Source organism: Manihot esculenta, chromosome 3 (assembly GCF_001659605.2).
Source record: "Manihot esculenta cultivar AM560-2 chromosome 3, M.esculenta_v8, whole genome shotgun sequence".
Lineage (NCBI taxonomy): Eukaryota > Viridiplantae > Streptophyta > Magnoliopsida > Malpighiales > Euphorbiaceae > Manihot > Manihot esculenta.
In genome coordinates this window covers 22,706,030-22,723,905 of record NC_035163.2, presented here as the reverse complement: position 1 = coordinate 22,723,905, position 17,876 = coordinate 22,706,030, and the positions used below count along the sequence as shown (strand labels likewise).

Here is a 17,876-nt window from a genome sequence, read left to right as displayed (position 1 = left end):
TTTCCTTAACAGCATCAAAATTCAATTACTGCTGAAGCGATCGTGGCCCATCAACCACCAGATCATGGCACAGCACCAATTGAATGGGCGATGGCCTGGGCAACACCTCATGACATGCCTCCTTGTAGTTGATAGTTCAACTTCCATAAGCTCAAATACCAGCTTCAGTGTAGTTGGGTTGTCACTCATGGAATTTCATGGGGGATTGATTTTACATTCCCTCTCTCTTTCTGGCATTTCTTATATTTCACGCCTTCTTCTTTTTATTGTTTTTTTAATAATTATATCTACAGCTGCTTCACCATCCCCTCTTCTCAGACCCAGCATCACCAGTCAAGAACATGCGTTACTGTTTCTTCTTCTCTGGTAATTTCCTTTTCATCCTCTTCATCACATTTTCTTATTTTTGTTAGTTTTATGTTTATCTGACTAGTGGGTATTTAATTATATGTTTAATTGCATAATTTTGTTTTCCTGCAAAACATTTTTCCCGGGAAAATGTGGAAATTATTTTCCTGGAAAACATTTTCGTGAGGCTTGAACATGAAATGCATTCTGATCAGTGTGGACATCTCCTTGTGGCAGTTTTACATTGGTCTCTACACTAAAACATCAATACCCTGAGCTTACAAAATGGGTTCAGGAGACTGTTTTAGGTCGTTAATTAGCCTGAGGAAAACCAAGGTAGATAGGTCCAAAAAGGTGAAGGTAGGCTATGAAGAATTCTAATTCTGCAAGATTGAACCACATGTGTAATTGTTTTTTTTCTTTTTTTTTTTTTTTGCTCTTAATCTAATTTTTCTATAGCACCTATTTGAGACAGGTGCACTCAGCTAATGAAAAAACAAATGGGTCTGACTCTGAGGGAACTTCCAACTCTCATAGAGAGTCAAATAGTCCTGCTCCTGCCAATGATAGGCCAGAGAGAAGCGATGGTGTTCCTGGAATTTCAGCTGAACAAAGGGCAGCTATCCGGATTCAAACTGCGTTTCGAGCATATATGGTATAATTTATCAATGTGTGAATATGAACACTAAACTAGTAACCCAGTGGTTATTTGCCCCCTATTAGTTAATACCTTGTGGACGATTAATTTGTGTTGCATATAAAACATACAAGTTCACAGAAATAGATAGAAGATGCAAACTGTATTAGGACAAAAACATGGATGCAATCTCTTCTTTTTGATGTTATACTAAAGTAGCAATTGCATGCAGGTGTTTTGCTATGGTTATTGCTCGCAGATTATTCTGGTGAAACTTGTAGTAAGCTGAATATTTAATCAATCAAGATGAAAGAATAGAGAGTATGAAATTTCAGAGGAATTCAATTAGCTTTTACTTGGCAAAAATAGATATAGGATGGCTAATTGCTTTAACTTGCTAGTAACCTGAACAGGATTAATAAGGTAAATGGAGCTATACTGCAATTAATGTCAAAGATCCATAATTTTGATCTCGGAAAAGGAAGATGCATAGTTGGTGGGGAAAAAAATTCTATGATCTCAGTTAGGTTCTGCAATATAATTTATATCATGCTGAATTGAAGCATATGCATGAGTGTGCATTCTTTTTATTCATAGTTTCTAGGTTTTGTTTGCGTTGTTTTCCCTCATAGAAACAAATATCATTTCCCAATCTTCATATTGTAGCTCTTTCTTAATATTAATCGTCCATTTATACGAGCCTACGAGGTCTCGTGGGACAAAATATTTCATTGGAATAGCTAACACTAGAGCACTTAGGAAATTTTGAGAGTAATAGTGTGTACTGAGGCTTTCTATGACTTCATCCTATTTTATGTTAAGTGAGCAAATTGATATCAAGTACACTTTATTCACTTGCCCTGTTTAAGTCGTATGCTCTCCCAGTAACACCCATACTGATTTTCCTGCTGTCTTTGAACCCCCAACATAACCCTTTTGGGATCATTATATTTTCCCCTAATTCAGGCATCATGAAGTTTTATATCATCCCTTAATAGAATGATCTGGCTGGATCATTTTCAGGCAAAAAAGACTATGCGCCGTCTGAAAGGAGTAGTGAGATTTAATGTATTGATTCATTGCAATGATACTCAAAAGCAAGCTTCAAGCACATTGAGCTATATACATTCTTGGAGCAATATACAGGCTCAGATTAGAGCTCGCCGCCACCATATGGTCACAGAAGGCAGGATTAAGCAAAAGAAATTAGAAAATCAGCTAAAACTTGAGGCCAAGCTGCATGATCTGGAGGTACTTATGACTTTTATCTACCTGGCGTTATAGCTTTTATTTCCTAATTTACTAAATAGTGGCATGCAACCAAAGTTGGCAAGTCTTTGCCATCTCTTTGGGGCCCCTTTTAGTTTAAAATCACTTGCTTTAGCTAATGGCTTGGTCTTTAGAAGTCCTGACTCCTGAGTGTTTTATAGACCACATGAAACCCCATCTATTACAAATTTTCTAGGGCACTTGAGTGTAAATACATTCTTTCCCACTTCCTTCAAGTAACCTCATTTTAATTGAATTGAATGCTCAACACAAATTGGTGCATAGAAGGTTAAGTACAAGAAGCTAACTCCAAATTTTTGGAAAGACTACCTGCTTTAAGCTGCTTGAAGGTTCAAGCTCTTTTAAACTTATATTATCTCAGTTTAGCAGAAGTCGAACTTATCATTAAAGCATATAAGATTATTTAAGCTGCACATGTTAGCGGGCATAACTTAATAGGGAGTGCTTCTGAGCTATTACTGTTACAATTTAGGAACCATTGTCCTCATTTTCTTAATTGTGGGGTTAACTTGTCTAACAGGTGGAATGGTGTGGCAGCTCTGATACCATGGAAGAAATCCTTTTCAGGATCCAACAGAGAGAAGAAGCAGCAGTTAAGCGTGAGCGAGCAATGGCATATGCCTTCTCTCATCAGGTCCACCAACTGTGATAATATGTTTTTGCATCCTTGATTCTTTCAACTTGATTCCACTGAAGGTCTGAACAAGTCCTTTTGATTTGCAGTGGAGAGCCAATCCTACCCAGTATCTAGGCCAGGCATATTACAGCATTGGCAAGGAAAACTGGGGTTGGAGCTGGAAGGAGCGCTGGATTGCTGCTCGTCCATGGGAGATTCGGGTTCATTCTCAGCTTAGTAACCCAAAGAAAGGCCAGATCTTGCAAGTTAGCAAATCAGAGATGAAAATAACACAATCAATCAAACCTGCTTTGTCAAATGGGAAAGCAAGTACCAAAGCTCAAAAGCTGTCTAACACAGCAACTGTTGATAATCAAGCCGTCCGAGAAGCCAATGCTACAGTTGGTAGCTCATCTGGTTCATTGATTCCAAGCTGAAAGATCATAGCTTAGCAGATTTCCATGAACTCATAAGACTGTTTTATCTTGTGTTGTCCCTTTGAGGTTGGTGTGAACTTGGCTTGCTGTGTGTAAAATAAGGCAAGAGACCCTTTAACTTGTAGCTTGATATGGCTATTATTTACTTTGCAAAATTTTTCCTGTTTTTTCAAATTCAGAACTGTAGAGTTTTAAGAAGAATAGATTTTAAATGGATATTAGAGGTTTGAGCTTTGTTTTATCTTGGATTGTGGAGTGAATAGCTTACAAATTTGTGAAATATATTTTATGTAATAGTAATTGCGAATTTAAAAAATCAATTAAAAGTTAAAATTATGAAAAAATAAAAAGAATTATTATATGGAAGAGTAATTTCATATTTAAATTTAACTCGTTTGCTAGATAATTATACCACGTACTAGTCGATTTATAATTATTAAACTATACTTTAAAGGCCAATATAGATTTTTTTTTTATCATAATATAAATGAGTTTTTTTATTAATTATTACTGATTACTGTTTTACAAGATTTTAAAAACTATTATAATTAAATTAAAATTTATCTATTTTTTATTAATTAAATTAAATTAATAATAACTTTATTACCAATATTTATAAATATATTTTTCAATATAAATTATCAATTTATCTCATATTCTATTATACAATCCACTTTCAATAATTTTTAATAAAATTAGTATGAACAAATTTTTTATTTTCAAATGAGTACAATAAAAAAAATATAGATAATTATAATGAAAATTTTAAGCCTTATTCTATAAAAAAATTTAAATATTTACATAAATTTACTTTTATAATGATAAATTATAATATGATCCTAAAATTTTATATTAATAAAATATATAATCCTTTAATTTAAATTTTATATTGAAAGTAAATATATTTTATGTTTATTTTATATAATAATAAATATATTTTATATAATAAATATTTATTATAAATAAATTTTTACTATATAAAATATTATATATAAATATTGTATATAAAAGTATTTCATTAAATGTTTATATTTAATATTATAAATTACGATTAAATATGGAATTTATAATAATTTTAACATTTTGTTATTAACATACACTTAAATACGTATAAAAATTAATCTTATTTGAAATATACAGTGACGATGAATAAATTCAAATGACGTTATAGTATCTTTTAAAATTTAATACGGTGTCAAATAATTTACCTAACAATACAAGTACCGTCTAACTACAGCAATTATTTTTGTTGGCTTTCTCTAGATATGACCTAAATAATGTGAAATAGACAGTATCTCATGTTGTCTTCAGCTTGTTCCCAATTGTACTTGGTTGCACAATTCCATTTGCTTACAGTAATGTTAGGTCTAATGCATCAAAAGCAAATGGATCTGTACTTGGTTGTACAATTCCATTTGCTTTTGACGCATTAGACCTAACATTACTGTCTCATTCTCATTTTTTTTTCTTTTCTCTTTCATCAACTAGTGACTAATTAATTACAAATGCTATAGGCTTTTTGCTTGGAGCCTTGCAGATGAATTTTTTAGCCTAGTTGGAGCATGGATCCTACCTAAAAAGAGCAGCCACTTAAAAGCCCACCTCATGTCCTGTTCTAGATTAGGTAATGACCTCAAAACATTTAAAAAATATATTATTTAGTTTTTATATTATTAAAAAACTCTATAATTACACTTTCATTTTTAATAAATATATTAAAATATTCCGAACATTTTAAAAAATTTACTAATCCTTCTTTTAATTTTAATAGTTAAATATCTTATTATTTAATTCTTATAATTTTATAAAATTTATTAATTAATCTCTCAAATTTTTAAAAGATCTATTAATTTGTGATTTTATATCGAAAATATTTTAAATTTTTTAAAATATTAAAAATATTTTAATATATTTTTTAAAATAAAGAGGTATGAGAACTAAGTAGTAATTTTTTTCTTTACAAAACTAATCCTACAATCTCTGAATAAACACCCAATTAATAAAATATTACAAATATATTTATACTATATATATAAAAGTTGGAATAGAGAGAATAATGAGATTTTCAATAATGCTCTAAAGCTTTTAAATTATTTACAAATTAATTAATTTAATTATTTAAATAATTGATAATTTTATTATTTAAAATTTAATTTTTAAAATAAATTATAATTATATTTTTTAAATTAATTTTAGTTAGTTAAATTTTTTTTAAAAAAATATAATTATAATTTATTTTTTAATTAAGGATATATATTATATTATTATTTTAAATTAATTTTAAAATTCATTAAGAAAATCTAAAATAAAGATCTAAATTAATTAAAATACCACTAAATTAATTTTAAAATAAGAATTATTAAAATAATATGTTTAAATATTAAATAAATATTAAGAAGATTATTCAAATAATAAATTTATATTTTTAAATTAAAATTTTAAATTTAAATTTTAAATTAAAAAATTATGATTTTTAGTATGTTAATTTTAAAATAGTGATAATAATTAAATATTAATAATAATTGAAAACAAAATATTTCGAATAAAAAGAGAAAATTTAATTTCCACTCACCATAAATTTATATGATTTACTAGTCATATTGATTGTTAATTTATAATAATTTTAAATAATAGTTCTGATAGTTTATTCTTTTTCTTTTTAATATGAAATTTAAAAAATATATATATATCTACATTTTAACGATTAATATTTTCATTTTTAATAAAAGTATTTTACAATAATAATTAAAATTTAATATAATAATAATTAATTACATTATTCACTGTTATATATATTATTAACGAAAAAAAAATAGTTATTATTATTTTATCGTTAAAAAGCTAAATTCTTGTAGTATATAAGACTTTTTGCTTCAATCTAATTAAAATGAAAAAGAAATAAAAAGACATCACCTAGGGTGAGTAGTATTCGATTCAAATCGAAAAAATTGATTAAATCGAATTGATTTAAAAATTTAGTTTGATTTTTTATACATTTTAATTTGGTTCGATTTTTAATTTTAGAAATTTTAGTTATTTCGATTCGGTTTAATTTTAATCAGAAAAAAACTAAAAAAATCGAACCGAACTGATTAGTGATAATAATATATTTTTTCAATAATACAGAGAAATTAAATCATATTAAGATTAAAATATTTTAATTAAATTTTAAAATATTAAAATAAAGTGTAAAAAATAAAAAATTATTAAAAATTGAAACCGATCAAATCGAACCGAATCGAACCGAATCAGACCGGTTCGGTTCGGTTCGGTTTCTGATCAAAATCGGTTCGGTTCGATTTTTATAAACACTAAAATTTCGATTTATTCGGTTCGATTCGGTTTTGAACCGAACCGACCGAATGCTCACCCCTAAATTCACCAGCCGAAGACCATAATAAAAGCAAAATGCAAAACTATCTTCTTAACTTTTGCTAAAAATTGCAATTTAACAGTTTTCGATTTTCTTTTCATGAAGCTAATGAGCAAAATGCCGACTTATTGAGACACAGAGAGACAGACAGCTTTCTTCCAATAGCAAGGGTAGTGGCAGCTATGTAGAAGCCATAGAAGAAGGATCATATAGAGATAAACAAGCTAGTGATGGCGGGGATCAGGACCTCCAGGGCTACGCCTAAGCGACTGATTGAAACCGCCTATCATCTCTTGCCTCTTCATGCTTTCACTCAACACCTCCTTGGCTCTTTCTATCAATGAAAGACTAGTAATCCTTCTTTCGTTTGATAATTGATCATGAATTGGACGAGCTTCCAATCTCGAAAATAAAAGCAAAACCAGGAGAAGATATAACAATATCCTCAGATTATTACGCACCATTCTCGTCTTTGTTTTAAGATTGTCTGAAAATGGCTGCACGTAAGCATTTTTGATAGCTAGAGACTTCTCATATATATATAGTGTTAAGAGAGTTCTTGGTCAGAGGCAGTATATATTTCTTTTATTTTAATTAATATGGAAAAAGACAAAACGTTATTGGTCTTGATTTCTCTCTCAACCCTAACAAAACAAAACGACGAAGCTTCAGTTATTCTTTAGGTTTTTTCTATCATGTTCCATTATGGTTAGTGGCATTATGTCGTGTCTTATTCAGAGAAATTTTAGAAGATAATGGTGGTATACTATGCAATCATTTAATGAAGATTATCTATAATTTTATAGGAATTCATGAATTATTATCAAGTTATTCTATGAAAAAATTAAGTTAAATTTAAATTAATTTGCAGTTCGATTTAAAATGTTTAATATTTTAAAAATTAATTTTATTTATTTATTTTCTAAATTAAATTTATGTAAAGCGAATAAACTTTATATTAAAATATATAAATATATAAGTTGACTTCCAATAAAATTCTTAATATATCAAGGGTCAAAGTCTGCCCAACGAATGAAGAGTCGCATTCTCTCGTGTTCACATTCCTTTTTTCCGGTTCAAGTTTACAAGGGTCGTTCTCATTCAAGCCAAGGGCCCTTCGTGTTCTTTTTATTTTTTTAAATATTAAAAAAAAATAATTAATGAAAAAATATTTCATATATTCAAATATTTAATTTTTATAAATAAAATATTTTTAATAAATATTTATTTTATTTATAAAAACTAAATTTTAAATCTTATTTATAAAAATATTGAATATTTATATATTATTGAATTTGGTTGTTCATGCATTCTGCGTTGTCATCCACTGTAGGCATTATTGGAAAATAAAAGATTCCACCACCCACCCATCAATATTTTCATTTTAATTAAAATCGCCCATCATTTCATCTGTTCATGCACTGCTTCTTCCTCTTATATTTACTGTTTGGTCTCACAAAACAGACAAGGTGGTATATATAAATAAATAATTAAGTTAACCATTATCTAATTCATTTCTTTTAATTTATAATTATTTAAACTTCTAACAAAACTTATTTTATTATGATAGCTAAATTTAAAAACTTTATATTTTTATAAAAAAAATTAATTGAATTGTAGAAATTAATAATTATGTGTAAATTTAGTAATTCATTATTAAATTTAATAATAAATTTATAATTTATAATAGGTTGCTAAATTGATTACAAAATTTTAGATAAAAATACAACATTATTTTGTCCAGAAGTTGTTTCCTTTCACTTCAGCAATACGGCGCGTTTTTATCGCTAAGGTTTTTTATTTTTTATTTCATAAAAAATAAAATAAAATTTACTCATTATGTTTTTATTTTTACTAATTCTTAAAAAATATTTTTAAAATTAAAATTATAAATATTAATTTTCTTATCAGACATTCTATCAAATCATTATTTTTTTTATAACTTTTACTAAATCATTATTAAAAATTTTAAAATTTTATCTCATCAATTAAATTCATATTTTTAAATACATATTTATTTAATTAATTTATAAAAAAATTTATCTTATTATTATAAAATAAATTTATTATTTAATTTTTAAAATATAAAAAAATTTATTAATTAATTTCTCAATTTTAAAAAATAAATTAAAATATTCTTTAAATTTTAAAAAATATATTAATTTATCTTTTAATTAATTTTAATTATTAAATATTTTATTATTTAATCTCTATAATAATATAAAAAATTTATTAATTAATCCTTTAATTTAATAAAAATATCTACTAATTAATTTCTTAAAAATATTTTAAATTTTTTATAAGTAATTTATTATTTAGTTTTTAATTTTCTCACCTCATAAATCATTTTATTTTCATTTTCTCTTATTTTTTTCTTTCATTTTCTTTGAATTCTTTTTTTCCAAATTTTCTTTTATTTTCATTAAATAATGAGGTAAAAGATGATAAAGCGAGCAGTTTTTTTTACTTCACATTTATATATTATAAATTTTTTTTAGTTGTAATATTTGTAAATATAATTTATATAATTTTATTAATCAGTGATGATCTGAGATACAAAAAATAGGGTTGTCAGTAGTTGAGTAAGTTTGGTTTAGGAGGAGAGTGCTCCTCTCCCTTTAGTCTTTTTTTTCTTTTATCTGTTAGTGCATCTAACGGTCTTATTTTTATTGGGCCACTTGTCTCTGTCATACGGATACGTATATACAAAAGTGTCAAACGTCTGCTTCATACTAAACGGTCATTTAATTTTCTTCTGACACGCGTATAAACAGACCTGTTAGGTGGTTGGGCTGGTTGTCCCCTCTCCTGCTAAGTCTCATGACCCGGGCTGGAGTGAAGAAATTAGGGTTTAAGAGAGACCCGATCTCAAGGCCGAATGGTCTAGATCGGCTCACTTAAGAAATTTTGTGAATTTTGGGCTAACACCATCATCGTGGCTCGGCTTCATATTGAATTGGTGAAACGAGCGGTCATTAATTAGCATTAAGTTATTTAATTTATGATTAAATTGTTAATATCATATGTAAAGACTAGCTGATGCTTAAAGCTATGAAGCAAACAAAAACTACAGCCGAAAAAGAAGCATAAGCAAAAGGGATTAAAGAAATGCATTATATATGTAATGTATTCATTGAAAAGGACAAAACAATGCCCACATTGATCACATGGCCCATTTGCCCATCATCATTTTTATTATGGAAACAAATCCAACTTGTTTGTGGTATTTTATTTATATATATTTGCCTCATTTAGGTATGCTCTGTCATATAGTCTAAGCTTTGCAGTGCACACAAAGAAGACAATGTATATATTAACATATATTCTTGGAAGTTAGTCTAGCTTTTCTATTCTAAGATTACAGAACAGCAGAATTCAAGTTATTGAGAACCACAAGCAGACAAAGCATGCAGAATCCCATGATCTCTCTTTGTGAGTGTGGTATACATGTATAAAGGAGGCTATGTGTACTACTTCTTACTGCACTTCATCATTTTCTTGCTATTTCCTTATTCTCTTTTTCTTAGAGCCTATATATATATATATTGAATGGCTTCTTTGTCAAAACCAAGCAGTCTTCTTCTAGTCATCATAGTCATTACACTGATGCTCGCACAAACTTTAGATGCTCATCATCTTTCTCATCAGAAAATTTTGTTCATGCCCAGAAAGATCGACAGCTTTCATATTTTACGTGCGCTCAGAAACCGGAGAAGGCTTATTCAAGTGGTAGTCCCTCGGAGACTCTCACCTGGAGGACCTGATCCACAACATCATTAAGCATATGTATAACTTTCATATACACAGCTTGGCATGTTTCATTTTAGGTTAGGAAGTATTGGACAGGTCCGATAACTATATGTTATTTTTCTAAATATTATTTTGTTAATAAAATAAGTCACTTATGAAAAAGTTAATGCTATTGTGTATATGTGTGTGTGAAAAAGAATGAAGAATGAGTCATTTCTTTTGAAGTCGCCACATAAGAATATGTGTTCCCGTTGGTGATCGATGAAACTAAAGTTGAGGGAAAATTTATTTTTTTTAATATATACATATATAATAGGTAAATTATGCATTCAGCTTTGTCAATTTGAGAGAATTATTATCAATTTCTTCTATTTTATTATAACTATTTAATTAATCCCTATTTTTAAAAATAAAAAACTAGACAAATTTTATTATATTTTATAAAATTAAACACTAAAGTGATTAATTTATTTTCACTTTTAACTAAAAAAATAAATGATATGAAAAGTTAAAATTACGGCAACTAACTAATGTTTAATATACAAAGCTTGTTTGGCTACTCGACATTTGTATGCTATCATATAGAGAAAGAAATTTATATTTATTCTCTGCAACTCTTCTAAAAATTTCTAATTTTTTTTGTTGAAATAGGTATCCAGAATTAAAACCTAAAACTTATTAGATTAGATTTATTCAGATCTACGTACCGTTAAATTAAATCTGAGTCCAAAAATTTTTAATCTTAACAATATGTATATGACAAGAGTATCCGGAGTTTTCATCAGAGGCAGTGATTCGGAATCTCGCACCTGAAACCCATATAATACAAGAATACAATATAAATAATTAAATTAATATTAAACCATATTTATTTCATAAAAAATAATTTAAAAATATTTTTTTCATTATTCTTTTAGAAAAAAAATTACTAAATAGTTAATATATTATGGAACTCTTGCTTTAAAAAATAGCTCAAACCTCAAAGAGCTAAACTGGTAGAGTCATCCGGCGTCCCATATGAAAGGGAATTTTGCATGTTATGGAGCAGTTCTCACCTAAACTGATCAAATCTACATGGTACCCTTCTTATTCACCATGCAACTGCTGATCCTACTTCTCATTTAGAATAATTCATTTTGCCAGAGGTCAATGAGCAAGAAACTTCAACCAGAAGTCTTTATCAAGTCATTCTCCATACATCACTTAGTTCAGGCAAGTCGCATTGCCCCTCAAATATTCTTAAATTGGATTAAATTAGTAATAAAATTTTCTCTTTCCTGCAGCATTCTACAGGGAATTATTAAAGTAAGTTTGGTCCATATAAAGCCTACCCTACTTTAAAGAGAAAAGCCGGTGCTATTGGCAACAATGAATACAACACTGCAAAAATAAAATTGCAAAAATCTGTTTATCATTGAAGGAACACATGGCCTCTAGCCAAAAAGCATCGATCCAATTACTGGTTGGCAAACTTGATTCCCTTCTCAATAGATGCTAGGAGCTCAGGCTTCAGCTTTTCCAACCCTTCCTTTTCATAGTCTGAGAGAGCGCCCAACCCAAGAACTTCCTCCACACCATTCTTTCCGAGCCTCACCTGCAAACGCAATATGGAATAAACGTGCTTAAACGTGCTGCAACTCGTGCAATATTTGCAGCCGTGCATCCCAGAGAACTACCAATCAATACAAAGTTACAAACTAATGCAAGACACATTAACCAGCATTCCTAAATCACAAGGGTGACTCTAAAAAATACGGTTCAAACTCAATACACACGCGCACACAATATCATGCACTTCAAAGCAAGATAACACTGGAGAAAGAATGACAGGCAAAAGGAGAAAAGCATCAGCAGGAGGAGGAAAAAAAGGAAATCTGCCCACCACACAAACCAATCAATTTATTTTTTCTAATGTATTGTCGACTCTCGTGGTCAAGCCAAATCACCTTTGAAGCAAAGAAAGGAAGTTCAGTAACATTTGATTGCACAAAGGTACATTCCACCACATCTGGAACCCCATTGAGTCCTTTCAAGCAAGCATCAGCAAAAATGGCTCCTGCATAGCTGCAAAACCCCATAAAACAGGTTAACGCCTACAAATTTGTTCAACTAGAGCAGGTGCAGGGACAATGAGACATGAATGGGGACGAGTGGGCACTGAAGAGAGGGAATAGCAAAACCAAGCAAAAGTAGATAATGCAAATCAAAATTCTTTATGATGCAATCTACAATGAGTGCCTATGCTAAAACCATTCAAATCATAGGTAGGATCATTGAAAAGATATTTATTATTAGTTTTAACATTATTAACATTTTGGTCCTTGTATGTTGCGAAATAGATTTAGTCCATGTAATCTCCCATCAACAAACAAGTAAAAAAAGGCTAATTTATTATTAGTTTTAACATTATTAACATTTTGGCCCTTGTATGTTGAGAAATAGATGTAGTCCATGTAATCTCCCATCAACAAACAAGTCATTCGGGCATTTAGATCCATTTAGCCATTAACTATATATGAAAATACTAAAATCCCACTTCCCGTTTCAGATCCATTTAGCCATTAACTATATATGAAAATACTAAAATTCCATTCCCCTTCCCTCTCCCAGAGGTCTCAACCCTTCTCCCTCCATGTTTTCCTCCCCTCCCCCTCCCTTTGCACGGAGTACCAAACTACCAATCCACCCGATTGATTCGTTCCCAAATCACCAACACAACTTCGAATCTATGAAATCAATTTCAAATTCAACTTATAGCTACAAGATGTTCAATGGAAGCAAATAGTTCAAAACACATGAAGCTAAACCCATACGTAGCACACGAAGATTTTCAAATTCACAACCCTCCTTTTTACCCATTCCAAAATCATCCGACTTCCAGGATCCAGTCCTTGATGTTGAAGCTCATCAACCTTAGTTCCAGCCTGAATCTGAATGCTGCTCCAACTGTTGATGTTCGCGAGGAAAAGCCCAAGCACAAGGGTTTTTTTATTTTTTTTAATTATAGTGAATTATGAATGACCGCAATAGCACTTGTAGATTGATTTTGTGGCCATCCAATTGGATTTTGTATTCAATTTCATTTCTGGTGTTTCTTTGAATTAAAAGGAGAGTGATTATTTAGAGGTTGTTTTAGTGTTAAGATGATAAATTTGGGTTGCTGGTCTGGCCATGCTTGCATGCTCTTGTTGTTTCCAGGGAATGAGTAGGCTATGGCATTTAAAAACCAATGAGGAAGAGGGGAGAAGCAGGAAGATAGAGAAATAAACATAGAGAAAGAGAGAGAGAGAGAGAGAACAGGGGAAGAAAGGGAGAGGGTAATTTAGAAATGAAAAAGAGTTTGAGCAAAAGAAAAATCCATTTAAAATGGACAGGCCTTAATTTTTATGGAGGCAAATTATAGGGATTCAAAAATATATTTTCCCAAATACATGGACCAAAGTAATAATAATGGTAAAACTTAAAGATTAATTAGTACGCTAAGCCAAAAAAAAATCTTACGTAAAACAAGTCAATAACTACACTCAAAACATATCAAATGTTCAATTTCATGTTAGGTTACATTCATAACTTAGTGACAGAATATGAAACGAAAGGGTAAGGCTACAGATATTCAAAGTTTATATAAGCTCCAGCTCAGTATCAGATTTGAAACTTCTGATCCAATCACTTTACCCATTAATAACCTAATCTGACAACTGAAACATAGGAGCTCACATCAGTTTCATCTAATCAACACTTCTCCAATTTCAAGTCTTAATCATGGTTTCATAAATACATGTAAATTTAAGCTATCCAAAAATAATCCTGGCAAGGTTATTGGACATCCAGAAACAAAATGGCACCAAACTTCAGTAGGAAGCAACAGTGCAACATTTTTAAACAACCCAAAGCATAAAAAGTAAGTAAAACTAGAGAAAAAAAAAAAACCTAGTCAAATTACAAACTTACGCCATTGACAGAGTTGCAGAGCCCTTTCCAGCCTTTGCTTCAACGACTTCAGTCCCTCCATCTTGAGTTCTCTTTGTAAGAGCTTGAATCTCTTCATCTGGTAGATTAGCTTTTGGTGTGGCCTACAGGTAAATAAATAAAGAAGTTACATGTGAACAGCATTAGCATAACTAGAAATAATCACATATACGACTACAACAGTGGTGCAGGGAAGAATGGACAAGAACATACTTGTGAAAACAATGGGAGAATAGTTATGCCAGCATGGCCACCAACAACTGGCACATTAACCCCTGCAAACCAACACAAAAGGCCAAAGTAAATGCAAGAAATCCACACACCAATTAGCATGTACAATAGCTGACACATAACATAAGAAAGTTTACATCATATTAACACAAGAATGCATGGTATTAAATAAAGGCATTATTTATAGGTTTTTGGCGTTCCTATTACTGTTACACCTGTTATTTGAAGGCAAAGGAAAATTTGTTCTTGTAGTGGCCCTTATGCCCGTTACTCAATGGTAAAGGCGGTATTTACCATTAAATAGTGGTAACAGTTCGTTACCTCACTTTTTTTTTATTAACCAGACAGAAGCAACAACTTTTGACCTTTTTTCTCTGGTTTTGGGTGTTTTAAACTATTAATCTCATTTTCTCTCTCAAATTTTCACAAGAGTTAACTACCTACATACAAATCTTTCACTTCTCTGTTAAGCTAAAACTATAGACTGTTTTTCTAGTTCTACACATCTATGTCTTTCAAAAATTTATTTATTTATCTCTGTTTCTGTTTTTGTTGTCTACTTATTTGTTGAAGAAAATTATGTTTTGATGCCTAGTTTTCTTTTATTAAACTTATAGCATGAAGAATTATTATTTACTATATATTATTTTAGCTTTAAGTTGATTACATTTAATTGTCTAACAATTTATTGAATTAATGTCTTTTATTTGTTGTATTTATGCCCATTATTTGGTTATGTATCATAATTGTACTCATATCCTTAAACATCTCTTCATTCTATGATTTGCAAATATTTTTGAAAAATCTGCCTAGCAATAGGCCATATTATGTTACAGCCGTTATAGGCTTGTTTCCATAACCCGCAACTGAGATTTATATCCATGCATGACGTTCTCTCTCTTTTTTGGGAAATAAAATAAACTGTTCGGATATCAATAACTGATATGTATAGATATAACAATTGAAAAAATTAACCAACAAGTGTTGCTTAAGAGAACCTGCAACTGGCACTTTAGCCTTCCCAGCATAGAAAGTCTTGGCCCTAACCACATCAAGGGTGGTTACACCAAACAATCTTTTGGGATCATAGGTTCCAGCCTTCTTGAAAACCTCTGAAGCAATAGGCACTGTTGAATTAACAGGGTTGCTAATCATATTAACAAGTGCCTGTTCCATAAATCAATTAGCAAATTGTCATTCATAGGCCATCAAATCCAATAAAACATAAATCAATCAAACATCAAAATAGCCAAACCATGCACCATAAAAGTGGAATGTTTTACATGGACCTAAAAACTCACATTGGGGCAGTACTTAGCAATTGCTTCACAAAGACCCTTGACAATTCCAGCATTGATGTTGAAGAGATCATCGCGGGTCATTCCAGGCTTTCTTGGCACTCCAGCTGGAATGATCACAACATCTGATCCCTCTAAGGCTTTCCCTAGTTCCGCGTCTCCCATGTATCCTTTAACCTAAAGTAAAAGAGTTAAAGAAAAATGTTACTGAAATTCACATTAAGACAGAAAAATCAATTATAACAATTAAGAGTTCCCAAAAAAAAAAACATAAAACGAAACCACCAGAAAGAATCAAAATAAATTGCCTAATAGATAAGCTCAACTCTAAAGACAGATAAACAATGTTAAACACAATAAAAATGAAACAACTTTAACAAGCAGGGGATGAAAACTATAACAAAAATAATCAAACACATGCTGATGAATAACCAGAATTGATAGATTCAGCCCTAAAAAGACACCCAGAAGTATATAAATGAAGCGACTAGCAATAGGCAAACCCGAATACGAACTAAACTAATCAAACACCTTAAGCAATGGAGAAGAGCAACAAATAAGGAAATAAGGAAACGAAAGGCAAAGAAAATAACAATACTAAAGAAATAATCGATATAAACCTCAGATCTGGTGTTGATGTGGCTAACATCGGCGGCGACTCCAGGAGTATTAGCAATATCATAGAGAGCGAGATTTGAGACGAGGGGATTAAGTTTCATGAGAAGAGCAAGTGGCTGACCGATCCCTCCGGCAGCACCGAGAACGGCGACCTTCCGTTCGGGAACGGCTTCCGAGCCGTAGCCACGGCGTAGGAGGTGTGAAGAAGAATTCTTTAGGGTTTTTACAGATCTGAACAGTGAACTCATTTTGATATTTGCCGACGACGGTAAGGTGGAGAAATGGGGATGCCAGAGAGGGTTTAATAGCTAAGAATGTGTGTTCGATAGTCTCGAGGAGCGGGCGCTACCTATTTATGGAGTGGATGAATCTGTGCCGCCCGCTGAGTAAATTAACCGAACCGCTCCCTGAATCGGTTTATCAATTGGTCTAATTTTTTATTCGACAAAAAAAAAAAAAGAAATTTTGATTTGATTAGTTAAAAATTACAAAAATTAAAGCATACTCACTTAAGGTTTTCTTCGCTACACTCCATGTCAAGGCTTATTACTTTTAGATTCACAGTTGTATCAGTTGACGTTGACGAAATTAATATCTCTTGACTCAAGATGTATTGCAAGCTCCTTCGATCTGTAAGGATCTGTCCTCATACCTTATACAGATATCGCCTCCCCATCTTGAGTACAAGTATTACCATTGCCATCTCTGGATCGTGTGTAAGATGATTCAACTCATGCTTCTTCAATTACCTAGAAGCATAAGCAATCATCCTGCCACACTACCTTAACACACCACCTAGTCCCACACGGGACGCATCACAGGACACTGTGAAATCTCCATCGCTGGCGGACAGAGCCACCACTGGTGCTGACATCGACATTTCCTTTGGCTTTTCAAAGCCCTCTTCAATCTGAGTAGACCACACAACCCTCTGGTTCTTCTTGATCCATCTGGCCATAGGAGTGGCAACTATAGAGAAGTTCTAAATGAACCTCCATTAGGTAACCTGCCCAACCCAAAAAGCTCTTGATCTTAGTCACTACAAGGAGCCTGGGCTAGTTAGCTACAACTTCAACTTTCTCAGGTCTACTTCACTTTTCTTTCTCCGACACACATGACCCAAGAAGGATATGCTCCTTGACCAGAACTTGCATTGGAGGACTAGGCATCCAAGCCATGTTCTCTCAGGATTTGCAATCCTGATTTCAGATGATGGGCATACTCTTTCGCATTTCTGGAACTCACCGAGATACCGTCAATGAAGACAATAACGGAGTGATCCAGAAATCAATTAAAACTCTGCTTATGA

General features: G+C 31.1%; 2 protein-coding genes across 2 annotated transcripts; one reads left to right on the top strand and one right to left on the bottom strand.

The window, feature by feature from the left end:
- Positions 1–47: 47 nt before the first annotated feature.
- Positions 48–3,569, top strand: LOC110610971 (protein IQ-DOMAIN 10). Its single transcript, XM_021751053.2, has 6 exons — positions 48–366; positions 586–708; positions 824–1,003; positions 2,009–2,236; positions 2,796–2,909; positions 2,999–3,569. The coding sequence occupies exons 2-6, from the start codon at positions 634–636 to the stop codon at positions 3,326–3,328; spliced, it is 927 nt and encodes a 308-aa protein (XP_021606745.1). The 5' UTR covers positions 48–366; positions 586–633; the 3' UTR covers positions 3,329–3,569.
- An 8,032-nt stretch (positions 3,570–11,601) lies between these two features.
- Positions 11,602–16,913, bottom strand: LOC110611797 (malate dehydrogenase, mitochondrial). Its single transcript, XM_021752281.1, has 7 exons — positions 16,570–16,913; positions 15,953–16,126; positions 15,650–15,818; positions 14,634–14,695; positions 14,403–14,524; positions 12,398–12,515; positions 11,602–12,045 (listed from the first exon to the last, which is right to left on the bottom strand). The coding sequence occupies exons 1-7, from the start codon at positions 16,813–16,815 to the stop codon at positions 11,908–11,910; spliced, it is 1,029 nt and encodes a 342-aa protein (XP_021607973.1). The 5' UTR covers positions 16,816–16,913; the 3' UTR covers positions 11,602–11,907.
- Positions 16,914–17,876: the final 963 nt, after the last annotated feature.

What these genes read in the sequence shown, in the direction of transcription:
- LOC110610971 (XM_021751053.2), top strand. Translation starts at nt 634, where the DNA reads ATGGGTTCAGGAGACTGTTTTAGGTCGTTAATTAGCCTGAGGAAAACC. An exon ending in ATAGGTCCAAAAAGGTGAAG is followed by an intron (nt 709 to 823) that starts GTAGGCTATGAA and finishes TATTTGAGACAG; the next exon opens with GTGCACTCAGCTAATGAAAA. An exon ending in CCAAGCTGCATGATCTGGAG is followed by an intron (nt 2,237 to 2,795) that starts GTACTTATGACT and finishes CTTGTCTAACAG; the next exon opens with GTGGAATGGTGTGGCAGCTC.
- LOC110611797 (XM_021752281.1), bottom strand. Translation starts at nt 16,815, where the DNA reads ATGAGTTCACTGTTCAGATCTGTAAAAACCCTAAAGAATTCTTCTTCA. An exon ending in ACATCAACACCAGATCTGAG is followed by an intron (nt 16,127 to 16,569) that starts GTTTATATCGAT and finishes CTTTTACTTTAG; the next exon opens with GTTAAAGGATACATGGGAGA. An exon ending in TCTGCAACTCTGTCAATGGC is followed by an intron (nt 12,516 to 14,402) that starts GTAAGTTTGTAA and finishes GGGGTTTTGCAG; the next exon opens with CTATGCAGGAGCCATTTTTG.